General features: G+C 52.8%; 1 protein-coding gene and 1 non-coding gene across 2 annotated transcripts; one reads left to right on the top strand and one right to left on the bottom strand.

Moving 5' to 3' along the window:
* Positions 1-171: 171 nt before the first annotated feature.
* Positions 172-16,263, top strand: PLBD1 (phospholipase B domain containing 1). Its single transcript, XM_038767955.1, has 11 exons — positions 172-510; positions 4,075-4,294; positions 5,446-5,529; positions 5,688-5,829; positions 6,842-6,997; positions 7,287-7,431; positions 8,748-8,948; positions 9,497-9,637; positions 11,576-11,761; positions 14,679-14,785; positions 15,996-16,263. Exons 1-11 carry the CDS (start codon positions 363-365, stop codon positions 16,194-16,196), a joined length of 1,731 nt encoding a protein of 576 aa, XP_038623883.1. The 5' UTR covers positions 172-362; the 3' UTR covers positions 16,197-16,263.
* On the bottom strand, positions 2,938-3,075 carry LOC119946641. The gene has a single exon (XR_005456438.1). It is a non-coding gene; the product is annotated as a small nucleolar RNA SNORA7 (small nucleolar RNA).
* Positions 16,264-17,916: the final 1,653 nt, after the last annotated feature.

Below are 17,916 nucleotides of genomic sequence, written 5' to 3'. Positions count from 1 at the left end.
TGTGTGTGGTGTGTGCCTGTGTGTGTGTCGGTGTCTGGATTGGACAGACAGTCCGTCAGTGTGTGTGTTGTGGGAGTGTGATGGAGGGGCAGGGCTTGGATTGGATGGGTGGATGGGGCTTGTGTGGTGTGTGTGTATGTGTGGTGGTGCCTGGATCAGATGGGTAGTCTGTGCGGGTATGTGTGTGATGTGTTCTGTGGGTGTGTGGGCGGCGTCTGGGAGTGTGTGTCTGTGAGAAAGCCACCCTGAGGAGGCTGGATGGGGCAGAGAGCCAGTGGCGAGCTGAGACTCGAGCCGGGGCCGGTCCCGTCTCACTGTCTGCCCGCCCCCGGCCCGGCCCGGGGAAGCCAGTGGTAGTACCGATGCCGGAGCCGGCGCGGGTTGGCCTGCTGCTGCTGCTGCCGCTGCTGCTGCCAGGGCCGGGGCAGTGGAGTCCAGCCACAGGCAGTGCTGGTGTGGACGCCCTGTGCAACCGTCATGGCCAGGCCGGGGCTGCAGACGGAGGAGCCGGTGAGGCGGGGCCGGGGTCGTTCGGACGTGGAGAGAGGGGGCACCTACGCGGGCCCGGCTTGCCCACCTGGAGCCCCAGGAGGAGGAACCGGGCTCAAACTCGCTGATCGCTTCTCCGGCTGGGGCTGTCCCCGCACCTTTTCCTCCCCACACCATTTACCCCCGCCAGCACCTTTCAAGCTCGTTGCGGGCAGGGAATGTGTCTACCAACTGTGTCATATTTGACTTTCCCAAGCGCTCAGCACAGGGCTCTGCACGTAGTACACTGCAGATTCCTTTTAAGCGGGGAGCGTATCTACCAACTCTGTTATATTGTACTATCCCAAGTGCTTAGTACCTTGCTCTGCACTCAGTAGACTGCAGATTCCTTTTAAGACTGTGTCTACCAACCCTAGGCTGTGAGCTCACTGTGGGCAGGGAATGTGTCTGATGTTATACTATATTCCCTCAAGCGCTTAGTACAGTGCTTTGCCCACAGTAAGCACTCAATAAATATGATTAATAATAATAATTGTAAGCGCTTAGTTCAGAGCTTTGCACTCAGTAGACTGCAGATTCCTTTTCATTCATTCACTCATCCAATCGTATTTATTGAGCGCTTACTGTGTGCAGAGCACTGTACTAAGCGCTTGGGAAGTACAAGTTGGTGACATATACAGTCCCTACGACGGGCTCACAGTCTAGAAGGCATCTACTTTGGTGCTCGGCAACCAGTAAGCTCCCTGTACCAAACTATGAATAATTCTTACCAAAGTCTCATCTTACTTTTAAGACTGTGTCTACCAACCCTAGACCGTGAGCTCACTGTGGGCAGGGAATGTGTCTGATGTTATACTGTACTCCCTCAAGCGCTTAGTACAGTGCTTTGCCCACAGTAAGCGCTCAATAAATATGATTAATAAGTCTAATTGCCGTATTAGACTTTCCTAAGTGCTTAGTTCAGTGCTCTGCACGCAGAAGACAGCAGATTCCTTTTAAGCAGGGAACATTTCTACCAACTCTGTCATACTGGACTCCCCTAAGCATTTAGTACAGTGCTTTACACGTAGTAGACGTGGAGCAGGGAGTGTCTACCAACTCTGTTACATTGTACTCTCCCAAGCGCTTATTACTGTGCTCCGCACGCAAGTATTCTTTTCCAGCGTCTTTTCCCATCCTCGTCGACCTGCTGGGATTCTGTGGTGGATCGGGAGTCGGGGCAGTAGACAGGCTTTCGTGTTCCCTTAATTATAATTAGCAGGTGTTCAGGGGAGCCTAATAAGCTATCAATTCCAGAACCACCTGGGAGTTACACTGGTGAGCTGTCAGGCCTCCGCAACAGGGACCATTTGTAACATTAGTTCGCACACACCCTGGTCCGGCATTTGACACTTCCCCTCGAGTCCTTCCCAGGTAGATGCCAACCCACTCCCGGTGATTTGTTTACACCTGCCTCATCCGCCAATCCGTATTTATTGAGCACTTATTCTGTGTAGAGTACAAAGCCCTTGGGAGAGTTACAATAGAGGCAGTGGGCACTTTACCATCTAGCAGGGGAGGCAGACACAGAAATAAAATACAACTAGGGGAAGAGACCCAGTTGAAAGGGGTGGACGTAAGTGTGACCGGAGTTGGGAGGGCGTGCATTTAGGCGGCACAGAAGTGGGCACAGGGCTGACCCCAAAATCTCCCTCCGAGGACTGAGCTCAAGAATTAATAGTGGCGCTTAATTATCTCCTCTCGGCCGCAAAAGTTACTTTTACTGTCACGTTCATCAAGTGATTTCACCCTATAGCAGGATGACTTTGTCCCCCTACCAGGAAGCCAATGAGGAAATTAATTCATTCAATCGTATTTACTGAGCCCTTACCACGTGCAGAGCACTGTACTAGGCGCTTGGGAAGTATAAGTTGGCAACATATAGAGACAGTCCCTACCCAACAACGGGCTCACGGTCTAGAAACTGTTTTAATCTGTTTCCATTCTCTAGATTCTAAGGTTTTTGCGGGCAAGGAATGTGCCTACCCACTCGGTCATATTGCGCTCTCCCAAACGCTTAGTACAGTGCTCTGCCCACAGCAAGTGCTCAATCAATACCATTAATTGACTCATCGACCTCTCATCTCCTGTGTACAGTGCTCTGCACACAGTAAGCGCTCAATAAATACGATTGATTGATTGATTGATTGATTGATTGATCTCCTTGCTCTCTCCTACCTCATCTGGCTTCTTGTCTTGGCTTATGACGTCCAGTCGTCTCCGGCCCATAGCGACTCCGTGAACGCCCAGAACGCCCTTCCTCCAGCTGCAATCATTCTGGTAGTGGATCCCCAGAGTTTTCTTGGTAAAAATACAGAAATGGTTTACCATTGCCGCCTTCCGTGCAGTAAACTTGAATCTCCGCCCTCGACTCTCCCATGCCGCTGCGGCCCAGCATGGGGAGTTTTGACTTGTAGCAGATTGCCTGCGACTCACTAGCCACTGGCCAAGCAAGGAATGGAATAGGTAGGCCTCTGCTTGACTCTCCCTCACACAGTCGAGACTGGTAGAGTACTGGAAACTCTCCAGGTGCCATCCTGAGAGGGGTATCACCTCGCTACTCTCCTCCTAAAATCCAGCCCACACACTTGGCTCCTCTAACGCTAACCTCACCGTACCTCCATCTCGCCGCCGACCACTCGCCCACATCCTGCCTCTGGCCTGGACGTCCTCCCCCTTCGTATCCGACAGATAATAGACTCTCCCCTCCCCAACTAAGGCCTCTTTTCCTCTTCTCCCATTCCCTTCTGCGTCGCCCTGACTTGCTCCCTTCATTCGTCTCCCTTCCCAGCCCCGCAGCACTTATGTACATATCTGTGATTTATTAATTTATGTATGTTTGTACTTATTTATTACTCTATTTATTTATTTATTTATTTTACCTGTACATATCTATTCTCTTTATTTTATTTTGTTAGTATGTTTGGTTTTGTTCTCTGTCTCCCCCTTTTAGACTGTGAGCCCACTGTTGGGCTCCCCCTCGCCCCCCTCTCCATCCCCCCATCTTACCTCCTTCCCTTCCCCACAGCACCTGTATATATGTATATATGGTTGTACATATTTATTACTCTATTTATTTATTTTACTTGTACATTTCTATCCTATTTATTTTATTTTGTTGGTATGTTTGGTTCTGTTCTCTGTCTCCCCCTTTTAGACTGTGAGCCCACTGTTGGGTAGGGACTGTCTCTATGTGGTGCCAATTTGTACTTCCCAAGCGCTTAGTACAGTGCTCTGCACATAGTAAGCGCTCAATAAATACGATCGATTGATTGATTGATTGTTGGGTGGGGACTGTCTCTATATGTTGCCAACTTGGACTTCCCAAGCGCTTAGCACAGTGCTCTGCACACAGTAAGCGCTCAATAAATACAATTGATTGATTGATTGATTGATCTCTCCCTATACACGGTAAGCTCGTTGTGGGCAGGGAATGTGTTGTTATACTGTTCTGGTGTCCTCTCCCAAGCACTTAGAACAGTGCTCTGCACACGATAAGCGCTCAATAAATACGATTGACCGAATGACTGTCCTGTTCCTTCCCAGACATCCGCTATGCCACAGCATACTGGGAGAGCGCTACGCAGACGGTCCGGGTCAAGGATGTACTGGACGGGGACGGGGACGCCTACGGCTTTTACAATCACACGGTGCAAACCACGGGCTGGGGGACCCTGGAGATCAGAGCTGGATACGGGGCTCAGGCCTTGAAAAATGATGTCATCATGTTTGTGGCCGGTTTTCTGGAGGGATACCTCACTGCCCCGTAAGTGCCCTTCCATGGCTGAGGCCCCCTCACATCGGGCTTTGTGTCGGACTGTCTGGTTTTCAGCCCCTGTCCAGGGCAACACGGGACCGGACTCCCCTTGCCGTCGGTCTCTATTTTTGGCACTCGGGGACTCCGGCCACAGAGTTTCCCGGCTCGGAAGCGGCGCCCTCATTCCCGGGCACCCGGGAGGGTGACGGCTTGGGAGCGAGGGTGAGGTCGGTGGTCTCCCCCTCCCCCCTGATGCTCTATAGGTTCTGTAAATTTCCAAAAATACCCCCTTCGAGAGCCCTCGAGGCTCACCCGACCTAAATAATATGCAACCTACCTGTAATCCACCGGTTGCTACCCGACTGGCAGAGGGAGAGTGCCCAGTCTTCTGGGCTCCGCCACGTGCCCGCTGTGCGCCCTTGGGCAAATCAGTTCGCTTCTCTGGGCCTCGGTTTCCTCATCTGTAAAATGGAGATTTGCAACCTGTTTTCCCTTTAGATTGTGAGCCCTAAGTGGGGCGGGGGGGTCCTTCTCCCACTTAATTATCTTGACCCTACCTCAGCGCTTAGTACAGTGCTTGGCACATAGCAAACGCAAAAAATACCATAATAATAATTATTATTATTATAAGCCCAGGTCACTCACACACGAACAGACAAGAAGCAGATGACACGGTGACTGTGAGCCCACTGTTGGGTAGGGACTGTCTCTATATGTTGCCAACTTGTACTTCCCAAGCGCTTAGTACAGTGCTCTGCACACAGTAAGCGCTCAATAAATATGATTGATTGATTGATTGACATATAGGTTGAGGAGTGGAGAATTATACTATGGTATTTGTTAAGTATTTACTATGTGCCAAACACTGTACTAAATGCTTGGGCGGATACGAACAAATTGGGTTGGACACAGTCCCTGTCCCACGTGGGGCTCACAGTCTTAATCCCCATTTTCCAGGTGACGGAACTGAGGCCCAGAGAAGTGAAGCGACTTGCCCAGGGTCACACAGCAGACAAGTGGCGGAGCCGGAATTAGAACCCAGTCTCTATCCACTAGGCCAAGCTGCTTCTCATTCCATTCCATGTCCCTGATATTTAGCGAGCAGGCCTGGTTTCTGAGGGTCATGGCGGGAAAAGTGACATTTTTTTCCATCTTTCTAGGCACATCCAAGATCACTTCTCCAACCTCTACCCGCAGCTGATCAAGCAGCCATTGGTCTTGGAAGAAGTGATGGCGTTTTTGGGGTAGGTCTGTTCTGGCTTGGCTGTTCCCAGTTTAGACGTTGAAATGAATGCACAGTGAGCACCATTAGTTCACACCCGATTTCTGGGTGTGGGAGGTCGGGGGGGTGAGGGGGTGGCGGGAGGGGTGTCCGATGCCAACTGGCTCTCCCGGAGCACAGGAAGCAGGAGCGCTGGGCTCGGCGCCACGCCAAGGACAACCGGGATGACCCCTTTTGGAGGCACGTGGGCTACGTCCTGGCCCAGATGGACGGGCTGACGGCGGGCGCAGAGGAGTGGGCAAACGTCACCCATGCCAAGAAGGTGAGTGAGGGGAGGCCACTGGGGCCCCTCCCTTCTCGGATGCCCCCCAACTGCCCGAAAGATACACGTTTTGACCAGCGCTAGCATCTATTTCCAGACCAACATGCCGCCGGTGGGAGTCCCAGCTCTGCCACCGGACTGCTGTGTGACCTTGGGCAAGTCACTTGGCTTCCCTGGGCCTCAGTTCCCTCCTCTGTAAAATGGGGATGAAGAAATGTGAGCCCCATGTGGGACAGGGACTGCGTCCCAACCTGATTGACTTGTATCTACCCCAGCACTTAGTGCAGCGCACAAAAATAAATACATAGTATTTATGTACATAGTATGCACAGAGTATGCACATAGTATGTGCATAGTATGTACTGATCTCCTACCTCCAGCACCTTGGGTGTCTCTCCGTCCCGGCCTTGAGTACCCTCTAGCTCCTTGCCCAGGTACGATTCTGCCTCCTGGCCTTGGTCCCCATATGCCCCTCTGCCCTGGTCCCCCCAGCCTCTCGGCCCTGGACCCCTCTGCCTTTCAGCCCTGACCCCACTTTACTTTCTGACCCGGGTCCCCCTGCCAACCTCCCTTTCTGTCTCCCCCTTTTAGACTGTGAGCCCACTGTTGGGTAGGGACCGTCTCTATATGTTGCCAATTTGTACTTCCCAAGCGCTTAGTACAGTGCTCTGCACATAGTAAGCGCCCAATAAATATGATTGATGATGAGCCCACTGTTGGGTAGGGACTGTCTCTATATGTTGCCAATTTGTACTTCCCAAGCACTTAGTACAGTGCTCTGCACATAGTAAGCGCTCAATAAATACGATTGATGATGACGATGATAGTATGCACATAACACATACATAGCACATAGTATGCACTTAACAAATACCACAGAAACAAGAGGTCATAGGTGCTACAGACCTGTCCTCCCCGAATGAGCGACTTTAGAATGGGCCCCGCGCCTCCGGCCCGCCCCCTCTCCTTTCCAGCGACATCCGCGGCATCTCCCCTCCCACCCCTTCCCTAGTCCGTGACCAGGTTCCAGGTTCAGTTCCTCAACGCAGTCGGAGACCTGCTGGATCTCATTCCGGCGCTCTTTCCGAGGAAAAAGGAGAGCTGGCTCCACGGTCCCCCCAGACCCTCCGGCGCCTGGGACATGGGCCACTGCTCTGCCCTAATCAAGGTGAGAGCTTCCCCAACACCCCCTCCACATTCTGGGGGTTCAAAGCCGAGTCCGGTACCCCTCCCCTCCGGCACATCCCTCCGTCGGCTCGCTTGGAGCAGACTTCCCGGGTGGGGAACACGCTTATCCATCAGCCACCAACGGACGGACACGTCCTCCCCTCGCCCGCCTGGGCTCCTCCCGGTTGCAGGGGGGAAGCGGGTGAGGCGTGTGCGTTGGGGGGTCGGGGGGTGTACGTGTGTCCCCCCCCCCAGACTTCCATTGCCCCCACACGCCCTGCTCGGCGCAGGTTCTCCCGGGCTACGAGAACGTGTACTTGGCTCACTCCAGCTGGTTCAGCTATGCCGCCATGCTGCGCATCTACAAGCACTGGGACTTCAACATCCGAGACACGCAGACTCGCAGCGCCCGCCTCTCCTTCAGCAGCTACCCAGGTACCTGTGAGCATAAACCTGCACTGGCGCCTCTCATTCACTCAGTTGTATTTATTGAGCGCTTACTGTGTGCGGAGCACTGGACTGAGCGCTTGGGAGAGTACTTTACAACAATAAATAGACAATACTCGCTGCCCAAGGACCATGGGAGACCCTGATCAGTGCCCCGCGGAGAGGGCCGACTGAGTCAAGCCCTCGGAGAAGCAGTGTGGCCTAGTGGATAGAGACTAGGTCTAGGAGTCCGAGGGGTTTGGTTCTAATCCCGGCTCCGCCACTTGTCTGCTGGGTCACCCCGGGCAAGTCCCTTCACTTCTCTGGGCCTCAGTTCCCCCACCTGTAAAATAGGGATTAAGTCTGTGAGCCCTCCTATGAGACACGGACTGTGTCCAACCTGATGAGCTAGGATCTATCCCAGCGCTTAGTACAGTGTCTGGCAGATAGCAAGCGCTTAACCAACACCATTTAAAGCAAAACAAAAGAGCACTTCCTCACCAAAATGGACTTTCGGTCTCACCTGCGGCCGGCACATCAATCAATCAATCAATCAATCGTATTTATTGAGCGCTTACTATGTGCAGAGCACTGTACTAAGCGCTTGGGAAGTACAAATTGGCAACACATAGAGACAGTCCCTACCCAACAGTGGGCTCACAGTCTAAAAGGGGGAGACAGAGAACAGAACCAAACATACCAACAAAATAAAATAAATAGGATAGAAACGTACAAGTAAAATAAATAAATAAATAAATAAATAGAGCAATAAATATGTACAACCATATATACATATATACAGGTGCTGTGGGGAAGGGAAGGAGGTAAGATGGGGGGATGGCACATCTTGTCGACCCCTTTGGCTCACAGTCCTTTTAGACTGTGAGCCCACTGTTGGGTAGGGACTGTCTCTATATGTTGCCAATTTGTACTTCCCAAGCGCTTAGTACAGTGCTCTGCACATAGTAAGCGCTCAATAAATACGATTGATTGATTGATTGATTGGCTCCGCCTCCGACCTTCTGCCGTCCATCCCGGCCTGGCGTTCCCAGCTTTCTGTCCGGTGATGTCCTTTACGACCTGGACTTCCACCTTCTTGCCTTCTATAGCTCTACTGGGGTCACACGAGCCTCGGACCCTGGAGTCCCCGTCACTCCGAAGGCAAAGCCATGTTGCTTCCAGGAACGCTACGGCGCGGGAGTCAGTCCCAGGTGGGCGGGAGCCGTGACCCAGGCAGGAAGAGGTGCCCGCCTTGCCCCCATCTCCATCTCAGTCTCTTTTTGTCCTCCTCGTCCACCTCCCCATCCTCCTCCTCCCTTCTCCAGGGTTTCTGATGTCTCTGGATGACTTTTACCTCCTGAGCAGCGGCCTGGCCGTCCTCCAGACCACCAACAACGTGTTCAACACCTCCCTGCTGCGGCACGTGGTCCCCCAGGCCCTCCTGGCCTGGCAGCGAGTCCGCGTGGCCAACATGGTGGCCCAGGGCGGCAGGGACTGGGCCCGGGCCTTCTCCAGGTTCAACTCCGGTGAGCGCAGTGCCCCTATACAGGACTTCCCTCCCCCTGACCCTGGTCTCCAGGCCCCCAGTACGGTGTTCTGCCCCAACTAGGTGCTCAATAAATCCATCACTGGTACAATTCTATTTGTTCTGACGATCTCGACAACTGTCAACACGTTTGGTTTCGTCGTCTGTCTCCCCCTTCTAGACGGTGAGCCCGTTGTCGGGTAGGGGCCGCCTCTATACGTTGCCGACTTGGACTTCCCATGCGCTTAGTACGGTGCTCTGCACACAGTAAGCGCTCAATAAATACGACTGAATGAATGAATGAGTTTATTGAGCGTTTACTGTGCGCAGACCACCGTGCTAAGTGCTTGGGAGAGTGCAATATAACAGAGTTGGTGGACACGCTCCGTGCCCACGGTGCTTAATACATACACGTCACTGATTGCCTGTCTGCTTGGGGGCTAGCCCTCGACCTGTGTCACGGGTCCCCCCCCGCCGCAGACCACCGAGGCCATCAACGGTACTAACGGAGCACGGGGCCGAGCTAAGCCCCGGGCCGCCCTCTTCCAGGCACCTACAACAACCAGTACATGATTCTGGATCTGAAGAAGGTGAAGCTGAAGGAAAGCCTGGGAGACGAGACCCTGTTCATTGTGGAGCAAATCCCCACCCTGGTGAAATTCTCCGACCAGACCAACGTCCTCCGCGCAGGTCAGGGCTTTTCCGTCCCCCTTCCCCTTCCCTCTCCCAGGCCAGGCTGGAAACCGTTGTCCGGTGGGCTCGGCCTCCAGCCCCGGGCAGGATGGAGGGGGGGGTCTCAGTCTCTCAGAACAGAGGGCACAGCCTGGCTGGGCATCCGGAGGTGCCCAGCTGGAGGACAATTCCCCGCCATTCCCAGCCCTCCTCTTCTTCCTCAGAGTTGCAACAGGAGGATCAAACATTTGCTCAGAAATGCTGCTCTGCAGTTGCCCTCCGTGAATTCCGGTGGGGACCAGGCCCCTCTCCCCGACCCCTAGGTCCGTCTGTCCTGGATCCACTTTAGCCATTTGGATAATTATTATTATTATTAATAATATATTATCATATTAACACGATATTAATATATTATTAATAATATATTATTATATTAATATAATATTAATGCTATAATATCATATTAATATTATATTAATGTATTAATAATGATGATATATTATTACATTAATATAATATTAATATATTGATAATAATGGTGATGTATTATTATATTAATATAATATCAATATATTAATAATAATAATGACATTTGTTAAGCATTTTCTATGTGCCACACACTGTAATAAGCACTACTACTATTAATAACAATAACGATAATAATAATAATAATGGTATTTGTTAAGCACTTGCTAGAGAAACAGCGTGGCCTAGTAGAAAGATCACGGATTTAGGAGTCAGGGGACCTGGGTTCTAATCCCTGCTCCACCACTTTTATTCATTTGACTGTATTTATATTCATTTGACTGTATTAAATGCTTACTGTGCGCTGAGCACTGTACAAAGCACTTGGGAAGGTACAATGCCACAATAAACAGTGACATTCCCTGCCCACAGCGAGCTCACAGTCGACACTCGTCTGCTATGTGACTGTCTGCTGTGTGACCTTGGGCAAGTCACCTAACTTCTCTTTGCAGCGTGGCTCAGTGGAAAGAGCCCGGGCTTTGGAGTCAGAGGTCATGGGTTCAAATCCCGGCTCCGCCACTTGTCAGCTGTGTGACTTTGGGCAAGTCACTTGACTTCTCTGGGCCTCAGTTACCTCATCTGTAAAATGGGGATTAAGACTGTGAACCCCCCATGGGACAATCTGATCACTTTGTAACCTCCCCAGTGCTTAGAACAGTGCTTTGCACATAGTAAGCGTTTAATAAATGCCATCATTGTTATTATTAGTTGCCTCAGTTACTTCATCTGTAAAATGGGGTTTGAGACTGTGAGGCCCATGGGACACGGATTGCGTCCAACGTGATTATGTTGTATCTACCCCGGCGTTTAGAACAGTTCCTGGCAAATAGTAATCGCTTAATGAATACTGTTAAAAACCAAGCAGAACAACAATTTTAAAAACCTGTTCTAAGCACTGGGGTCGAGATAATCTAATCAGGTCCAACCTCCGTCCCTACCTCACATGGGGTTCCCAGTCAAAGTAGGAAGGAGAACAGTCACTGAATCCCCATTATACAGATAAGGAAACTGAGGCATATCTATTCCATTTATTTTATTTTGTTAGTATGTTTGGTTTTGTTCTCTGTCTCCCCCTTTTAGACTGTGAGCCCACTGTTGGGTAGGGACTGTCTCTATATGTTGCCAATTTGTACTTCCCAAGCGCTTAGTACAGTGCTCTGCACACAGTAAGCGCTCAATCAATACGATTGATGATGATGATGAGGCCCAGAGAAGTGACTTGCCCAAGCTCACGCAGCAGGTAAGCGGTGGGGCCAGGATTAGAACCCAGGTCCTCTGACTTCCAGACTCCCGCTCTTTCCACAGGGCTATGCTGCTTCTTTGGATCCCACGGACCCACCTGTCGGGAGCCAGGGTTCTCCGGGAAAAAGAAAAATCAGTAAAATTCGGATTGTAAAAGGCATTTCTTCCTCCCATCCCATGTCCCCTCAGGATACTGGGCGTCTTATAACGTCCCGTTCCACAGTGCCATCTACAACTTGAGCGGCTATCCCAGCTTTGTGCGCAAGTTCGGCCTCGATTTCTCCTACGAGCTCGCTCCTAGAGCCAAGATCTTCCGCCGCGATCAGGGGAAGGTGACCGACCTGGAGTCCATGAAATTCACCATGCGATACAACAGTACGGCGCGCTCCTCTCCTTCCCCTCCATCTCTCGTGCTCCCTCGTGCCTTGCGTTCGGTGCTCGAGAGCACTGGTCGGCTGGACCAGCCGTGTCTTCCCCGCCTTTTTTGATGGTTGTTGAACGCTTAGTATGTGTCGTGCGCTGTACTAAGCGCTGGGGTTGATAATAATAATGATGGTATCTGTTAAGCGCTTACTATGTGCAGAGCACTGTTCTAAGCTTACAAGGTGATCAGGTTGTCCCACGGGGGGCTCACGGTTTTAATCCCCATTTTACAGATGAGGTCACCGAGGCACAGAGAAGTTAAGTGAGCTGCCCGAAGTCACACAGCTGATAGTTGGCGGAGCTGGGATTTGAAGCCTTTCATTCATTCAATCGTATTTATTGAGCGTTTACTGTGTGCAGAGCACTCTAGAAGACTGTGACCCATCAATCAATCAATCAATCGTATTTATTGAGCGTTTACTGTGTGCAGAGCACTGTACTAAGTGCTTGGGAAGTACAAGTTGGCAACACATAGAGCCAGTCTCTACCCAACAACGGGCTCACAGTCTAGAAGACTGTGACCCATCAATCAATCAATCGTATTTATTGAGCGCTTACTGTGTGCAGAGCACTGTACTAAGCGCTTGGGAAGTACCAGTTGGCAACACATAGAGCCGGTCTCTACCCAACAACGGGCTCACCGTCTAGAAGACTGTGACCCATCAATCAATCAATCGCATTTATTGAGCGCTTACTGTGTGCAGAGCACTGTACTAAGTGCTTGGGAAGTACAAGTTGGCAACACATAGAGCCAGTCTCTACCCAACAACGGGCTCACAGTCTAGAAGACTGTGACCCATCAATCAATCAATCGTATTTATTGAGCGCTTACTGTGTGCAGAGCACTGTACTAAGCGCTTGGGAAGTACCAGTTGGCAACACATAGAGCCGGTCTCTACCCAACAACGGGCTCACCGTCTAGAAGACTGTGACCCATCAATCAATCAATCGCATTTATTGAGCGCTTACTGTGTGCAGAGCACTGTACTAAGCGCTTGGGAAGTACAAGTTGGCAACACATAGAGCCGGTCTCTACCCAACAATGGGCTCACAGTCTAGAAGACTTTGACCCATCAATCAATCGTATTTATTGAGCGCTTACTGTGTGCAGAGCACTGTACTAAGCGCTTGGGAAGTACAAGTTGGCAACACATACAGCCGGTCTCTACCCAACAATGGGCTCACAGTCTAGAAGACTGTGACCCATCAATCAATCAATCGTATTTATTGAGCACTTACTGTGTGCAGAGCACTGTACTAAGCGCTTGGGAAGTACAAGTTGGCAACACTTAGAGACGGTCTCTACCCAGCAACGGGCTCACAGTCTAGAAGACTGTGACCCATCAATCAATCAATCAGTCGTATTTATTGAGCGCTTACTGTGTGCAGAGCACTGTACTAAGCGCTTGGGAAGTACAAGTTGGCAATATATAGAGACAGTCCCTACCCAACAGCGGGCTCACAGTCTAAAAGGGGGAGACAGAGAACAAAACTCCATGACCCAAGACCTCTGACTCCAAAGCCCAAGCTCTTTCCACTGAGCCACGCTGCTTCTCCGCAGTCCCTGTTCCCCACGGGGCTCACGGGCTCAGTAGGAGGGAAGCGTCTTCCCCAACCCACCTCCTTCCCCTTGTCAAGACGCTCTCTTCGCCGCCCGTCGGGGCGGCCGCTTCCAAGGTCGCTGCTGGCCTGGCTTCTGTCCCCTCCCTGCCCCCGACCATCATCAATCATCATCATCAATCGTATTTATTGAGCGCTTACTGTGTGCAGAGCACTGGACTAAGCGCTTGGGAAGTACAAACTGGCAACATATAGAGACAGCCCCTACCCAACAGTGGGCTCAAAGTCTAAAAGGGGGAGACAGAGAACAAAACCAAACATACTAATACATTATTATTATTATTATTATTATTAAACCAATACATTATTATTATTTGTCCGAGGGTAATATATATGTATATATGTTGGTACATATTTATTACTCTATTTATTTTACTTGTACATATTTTGTTAGTATGTTTGGTTTTGTTCTCTGTCTCCCCCTTTTAGACTGTGAGCCCACTGTTGGGTAGGGACTGTCTCTATATGTTGCCAACTTGTACTTCCCAAGCGCTTAGTACAGTGCTCTGCACACAGTAAGCTCTCAATAAATACGATTGATGATGATGATACTAACAAACTAAAATAAATAGAATAGATATGTACAAGCAAAATAAATAGAGTAATAAATATGTACAAACATATATCCATATATACAGGTGCTGTGGGGAAGAGGAGGAGGTAAGAAAGGGGGGATGGAGAGGGGGATGAGGGGGTGAGGAAGGAAGGGGCTCAGTGTGGGAAGGCCTCCTGGAAGAGGTGAGCTCTCAATAGGGCCTTGAAGGGAGGAAGAGAGCCAGCTTGGCGGATGGGCAGAGGGATTGGGGGCATTCCAGGCCCGGGGGATGACGTGGGCCGGGGGTCGATGGCGGGACAGGCGAGAATGAGGTACGGTGAGGAGATGATGGAGGAGTGGAGAGTGCGGGCTGGGCTGGAGAAGGAGAGAAGGGAGGTGAGGTAGGAGGGGGGCGAGGGGATGGATGGACAGCCTTGAAGCCCAGGGTGAGGAGTTTCTGCCTGACGCGCAGATTGATCGGTAGCCACTGGAGATTTTTGAGGGGGGAGTAATATGCCCAGAGCGTTTCTCGACAAAGATAATCCGGGCAGCAGCATGAAGTATGGATTGAAGTGGAGAGAGACACGAGGATGGGAGATCAGAGAGAAGGCTGATGCAGTAGTCCAGACGGTCCCCTGGGGACCGGTTACCATCTCCTCCCCCACGGCCAGACGGGGCAGCTAACGTCTCCCGCCCCTCGGGCCCGTTTCCTAGATTACCAGAAAGACCCGTATTCCCGCGGAAACCCGTGCAACACCATCTGTTGCCGGGAGGATCTGAACGCGTCGGCTCCGGTCCCGGGCGGCTGCTATGATGCTAAGGTAAAGGCCTTACCTTAACAGGGCCCTTAGGACAGGAGGGACCCCACCATCTCTCTTTCTCCGTGGTATTTGTCAAGCTCTTACTATGTGCCAGGAACAGTACCAAGCACCAGGGTGGAGAAAAGCTAATCAGGTTGGACACAGTCCCTGTCCCGCTTGGGGTTCACAGTCTTCATTCCCATTTTACAGATGAGGGAACTGAGGCCCAGAGAATAATAATGATAATAATGTTGGTATTTGTTAAGCGCTTACTATGTGCCAAGCACTAGGCACTGGGATAGTAAATAATAATAATGATGGCCATTTGTTAAGCGCTTACTATGTGCAAAGCACTGTTCTAAGTGCTGGGGAGGATACAAAGTGATCAGGTTGTCCCACATGGGGCTCACGGTCTTAATCCCCATTTTACAGATGAGGGAACCGAGGCACAGAGAAGTGAAGTGACTTGCCCAAAGTCACACATCTGACAAGTGGCGGAGCCAGATTTAGAACCCATGACCTCTGACTCCCAAGCCCGGGCTCTTTCCACTGAGCCACGCCGCTTCTCAGATACAGGGTCATCAGGTGGTCCCACGTGGGGCTCACAGTCTCCATCCCCATTTGACAGATGAGGGAACTGAAGCACAGAGAAGTGAAGTGACTCACCCAAGGTCACGCAGCAGACAAGTGGTGGGGCCGGAATTAGAAGCCAGGTCCGGGCTCTATTCCCTAGGCCACGCTGTTTCTCAAGCTGGACCGGGGTCCAGTATAAGGGCGTCACAGCGGGGACCGACCCCGACGCCTCTTCCCACACTCACCTGACCCCGTGGGCTTGGACCGGGGTCCCCCGGCTCCCAGCTGGAGCATCTTCCACGACCAGGCCGCACCCCCCTTGAGAGAGGATTTTGGGGCGGGGGGCGGTAGAAACAGGAGGTGAGAGGAGTGGGTTCAAGTCTGGACTCTGCCGCAGGATGGCTTCCGAAGCTTGGGTCGTTAGCCGAACCTCTCCGGGCCTCGGTTTTCTCATCTGTAAAAGGGGAAGCAGAAACCCCACCTCCCGGGGCCACGGGGGGGGGGACGGCACTCCAACGGTCAGAGTCCGGCACCGAGGTGAGGGAGCGGGGTGGAGGGGAAGCGAAGGCGGGAATGCGGCCGTCCGGCCTCCGAGGGCCTGGCCCGGGGTGGAGCCGTCGTGTCGCCCGTGCCCAGGCCGCCCCTTCCGTCCCTCCAGGTGTCGGACCTGGCCCTGGCGGCCCGGCTCACGGCCCACGCGGTCAGCGGGCCCACCGTCCAGGGCGGCCTCCCCGTCTTCCGCTGGAGCCGCTTCAACAGCACCGTCCACAAGGGCCTCCCGGAAGCCTACGACTTCGACTTCGTCACCATGCGGCCCGTCCTGAGACCGCCGTGGCCACGGGAGGCTGGCGGGAGGTGACTAGAGGCGCCCAAGGTCTGTGCTGCCCTGCCCCATTCTCCTGAATAAAGGAAACGGCTCCCCTGGAGCGGAGACGGTGTGCTCTGGCAGTTGGCTAATAGGGGCCAGCTGCAGGGGGACAGCGGTCCACCCAGGCTTCGGGGCTAAACCATCAGCCAGCGGGAGAGGGGAATGGGCCTTTGCCCCTTTTAGGCCGAGGCTCCACAAACCCACACCAGGGCAAGGGCAGGGAGTGGTGAAAAGAAGAGAGAGAAGGGCAGAGGGGGCTAGGGAGGGACGTGGAGCCGGGACAGGGCGGAAAGAAGCTGGGAACAGGAGGGGCCCAGCCGGGGAAGTGGGCTGGGTGGACGTACCTTGACAGGAGAGAAGTCTGGTTCACTGGGTGGCAGTGATAGGATGATCACTGGGCTCCAGCCCCCGGCAGACGTCCCTCATTGCCAATGCCGCCCGTCCGGAGTGACCGCCGTCCACTTCCACGCCGGCCCTGTTTGCGGGCCCGCCGCTCGCCCCCCTGCCTCCGGTGCTCGGGACGGGGGGCCGCTGCTGGCCCTCAGAGGCCATTAGCTTGTCCCTCTGCCTCCGGTGCTTAGGGGATGCAGCTGCTGGGACCCCGGCTCGGGATTCCCCGTCTGGCTCTCTCCTCCAGTGCCTCTTCCTGGGGGCAGGGCGGGGTCCGGGGGGAGAGAGCCAGCCGATGCCAACAGAGTTGGGTCGGTGAATGACATTCTGTCTCCCCCAAGGCCTCTGCGTCTTTTCTTTCTCTAAGAGGCCGAGGGAAAGGGCGGAACACCAAGGGGGTCGGGCCCGTGGGAGGGAGAACAGAGATGGGAGCGGGGGCCGGGGGCAGAGCAGGGGGCTGTGAAGGAAACCGATCTTGACTTGGCCGTTCCCTCCCTGTTGAGCGGAGCCACTGTGGTGGCCGTGGAGCCGGTCAACAGAGCCCAGGCCTGGGCTGAGATGTCGGGCGGGTGGACCACTGCCCCCGGGGAGGAAGAAAGACCTCCGGGCCCGGTCTGGGGGTCCGGGCCAGGGCCCCAGGCCGTCGGAACAAACCACATTGGAACGTGGAATGTTACAAACCCAGTAGTTTATTTCAAAGTATAAATTTCAGGCTTGCCGGACAAAACCCCACTACAGTTAACACTGATACACACACTACTCTACGCCACGTACAAAATAAAATAAAATAAAAATCGGGGGACAGTTTGCAGTAGCCCAGTTGAAACCGGGCACGAGGCGGAGCCTCCTTTTTCCTGTTTTATTTACATTTTCAGCTGCAAACCAAGGAACGTGAGAGATTTCAAGGTGTCGAACGAAAGATTTGTTTTTGAATTTGATTTTCTAGCGGGGCCAGGGCACGTCCGTCCTCCGGCCTGGCCCGCGAGGGGCAAAAGCCGGCCCTGACCACGCTGGCCCGAGGGAGGTGAGGGGTTGCCCGGTGGCCCCGACCCCCCCCACGCCGCCGCCGATTCACGGGACGAGAACAGCCAAGTGACACGTTCATTTCTGACTTCTGAGCCGGTTTCTCGGCCCCCTGACCGGCCCCTCTCCTCCCACCCGGTCCGGGGCCTGGCCCCCCACTCCTGGAACCCCCAGTCTGCTGAAGCCGGGGCCTTGCCCTTTCCCAGACACAAAACGCCACCTTCGAGGCAGGGCTTTCTGTAGCGGAAGCACAGCTTGCTCCGGGAACAAGCCGTTTGCCCTTTTTTTAATACTGGAG

This window comes from Tachyglossus aculeatus, chromosome 27, assembly GCF_015852505.1.
Source record: "Tachyglossus aculeatus isolate mTacAcu1 chromosome 27, mTacAcu1.pri, whole genome shotgun sequence".
Classification (NCBI taxonomy): domain Eukaryota; kingdom Metazoa; phylum Chordata; class Mammalia; order Monotremata; family Tachyglossidae; genus Tachyglossus; species Tachyglossus aculeatus.
This window is presented reverse-complemented; position numbering and strand designations above follow the sequence as displayed.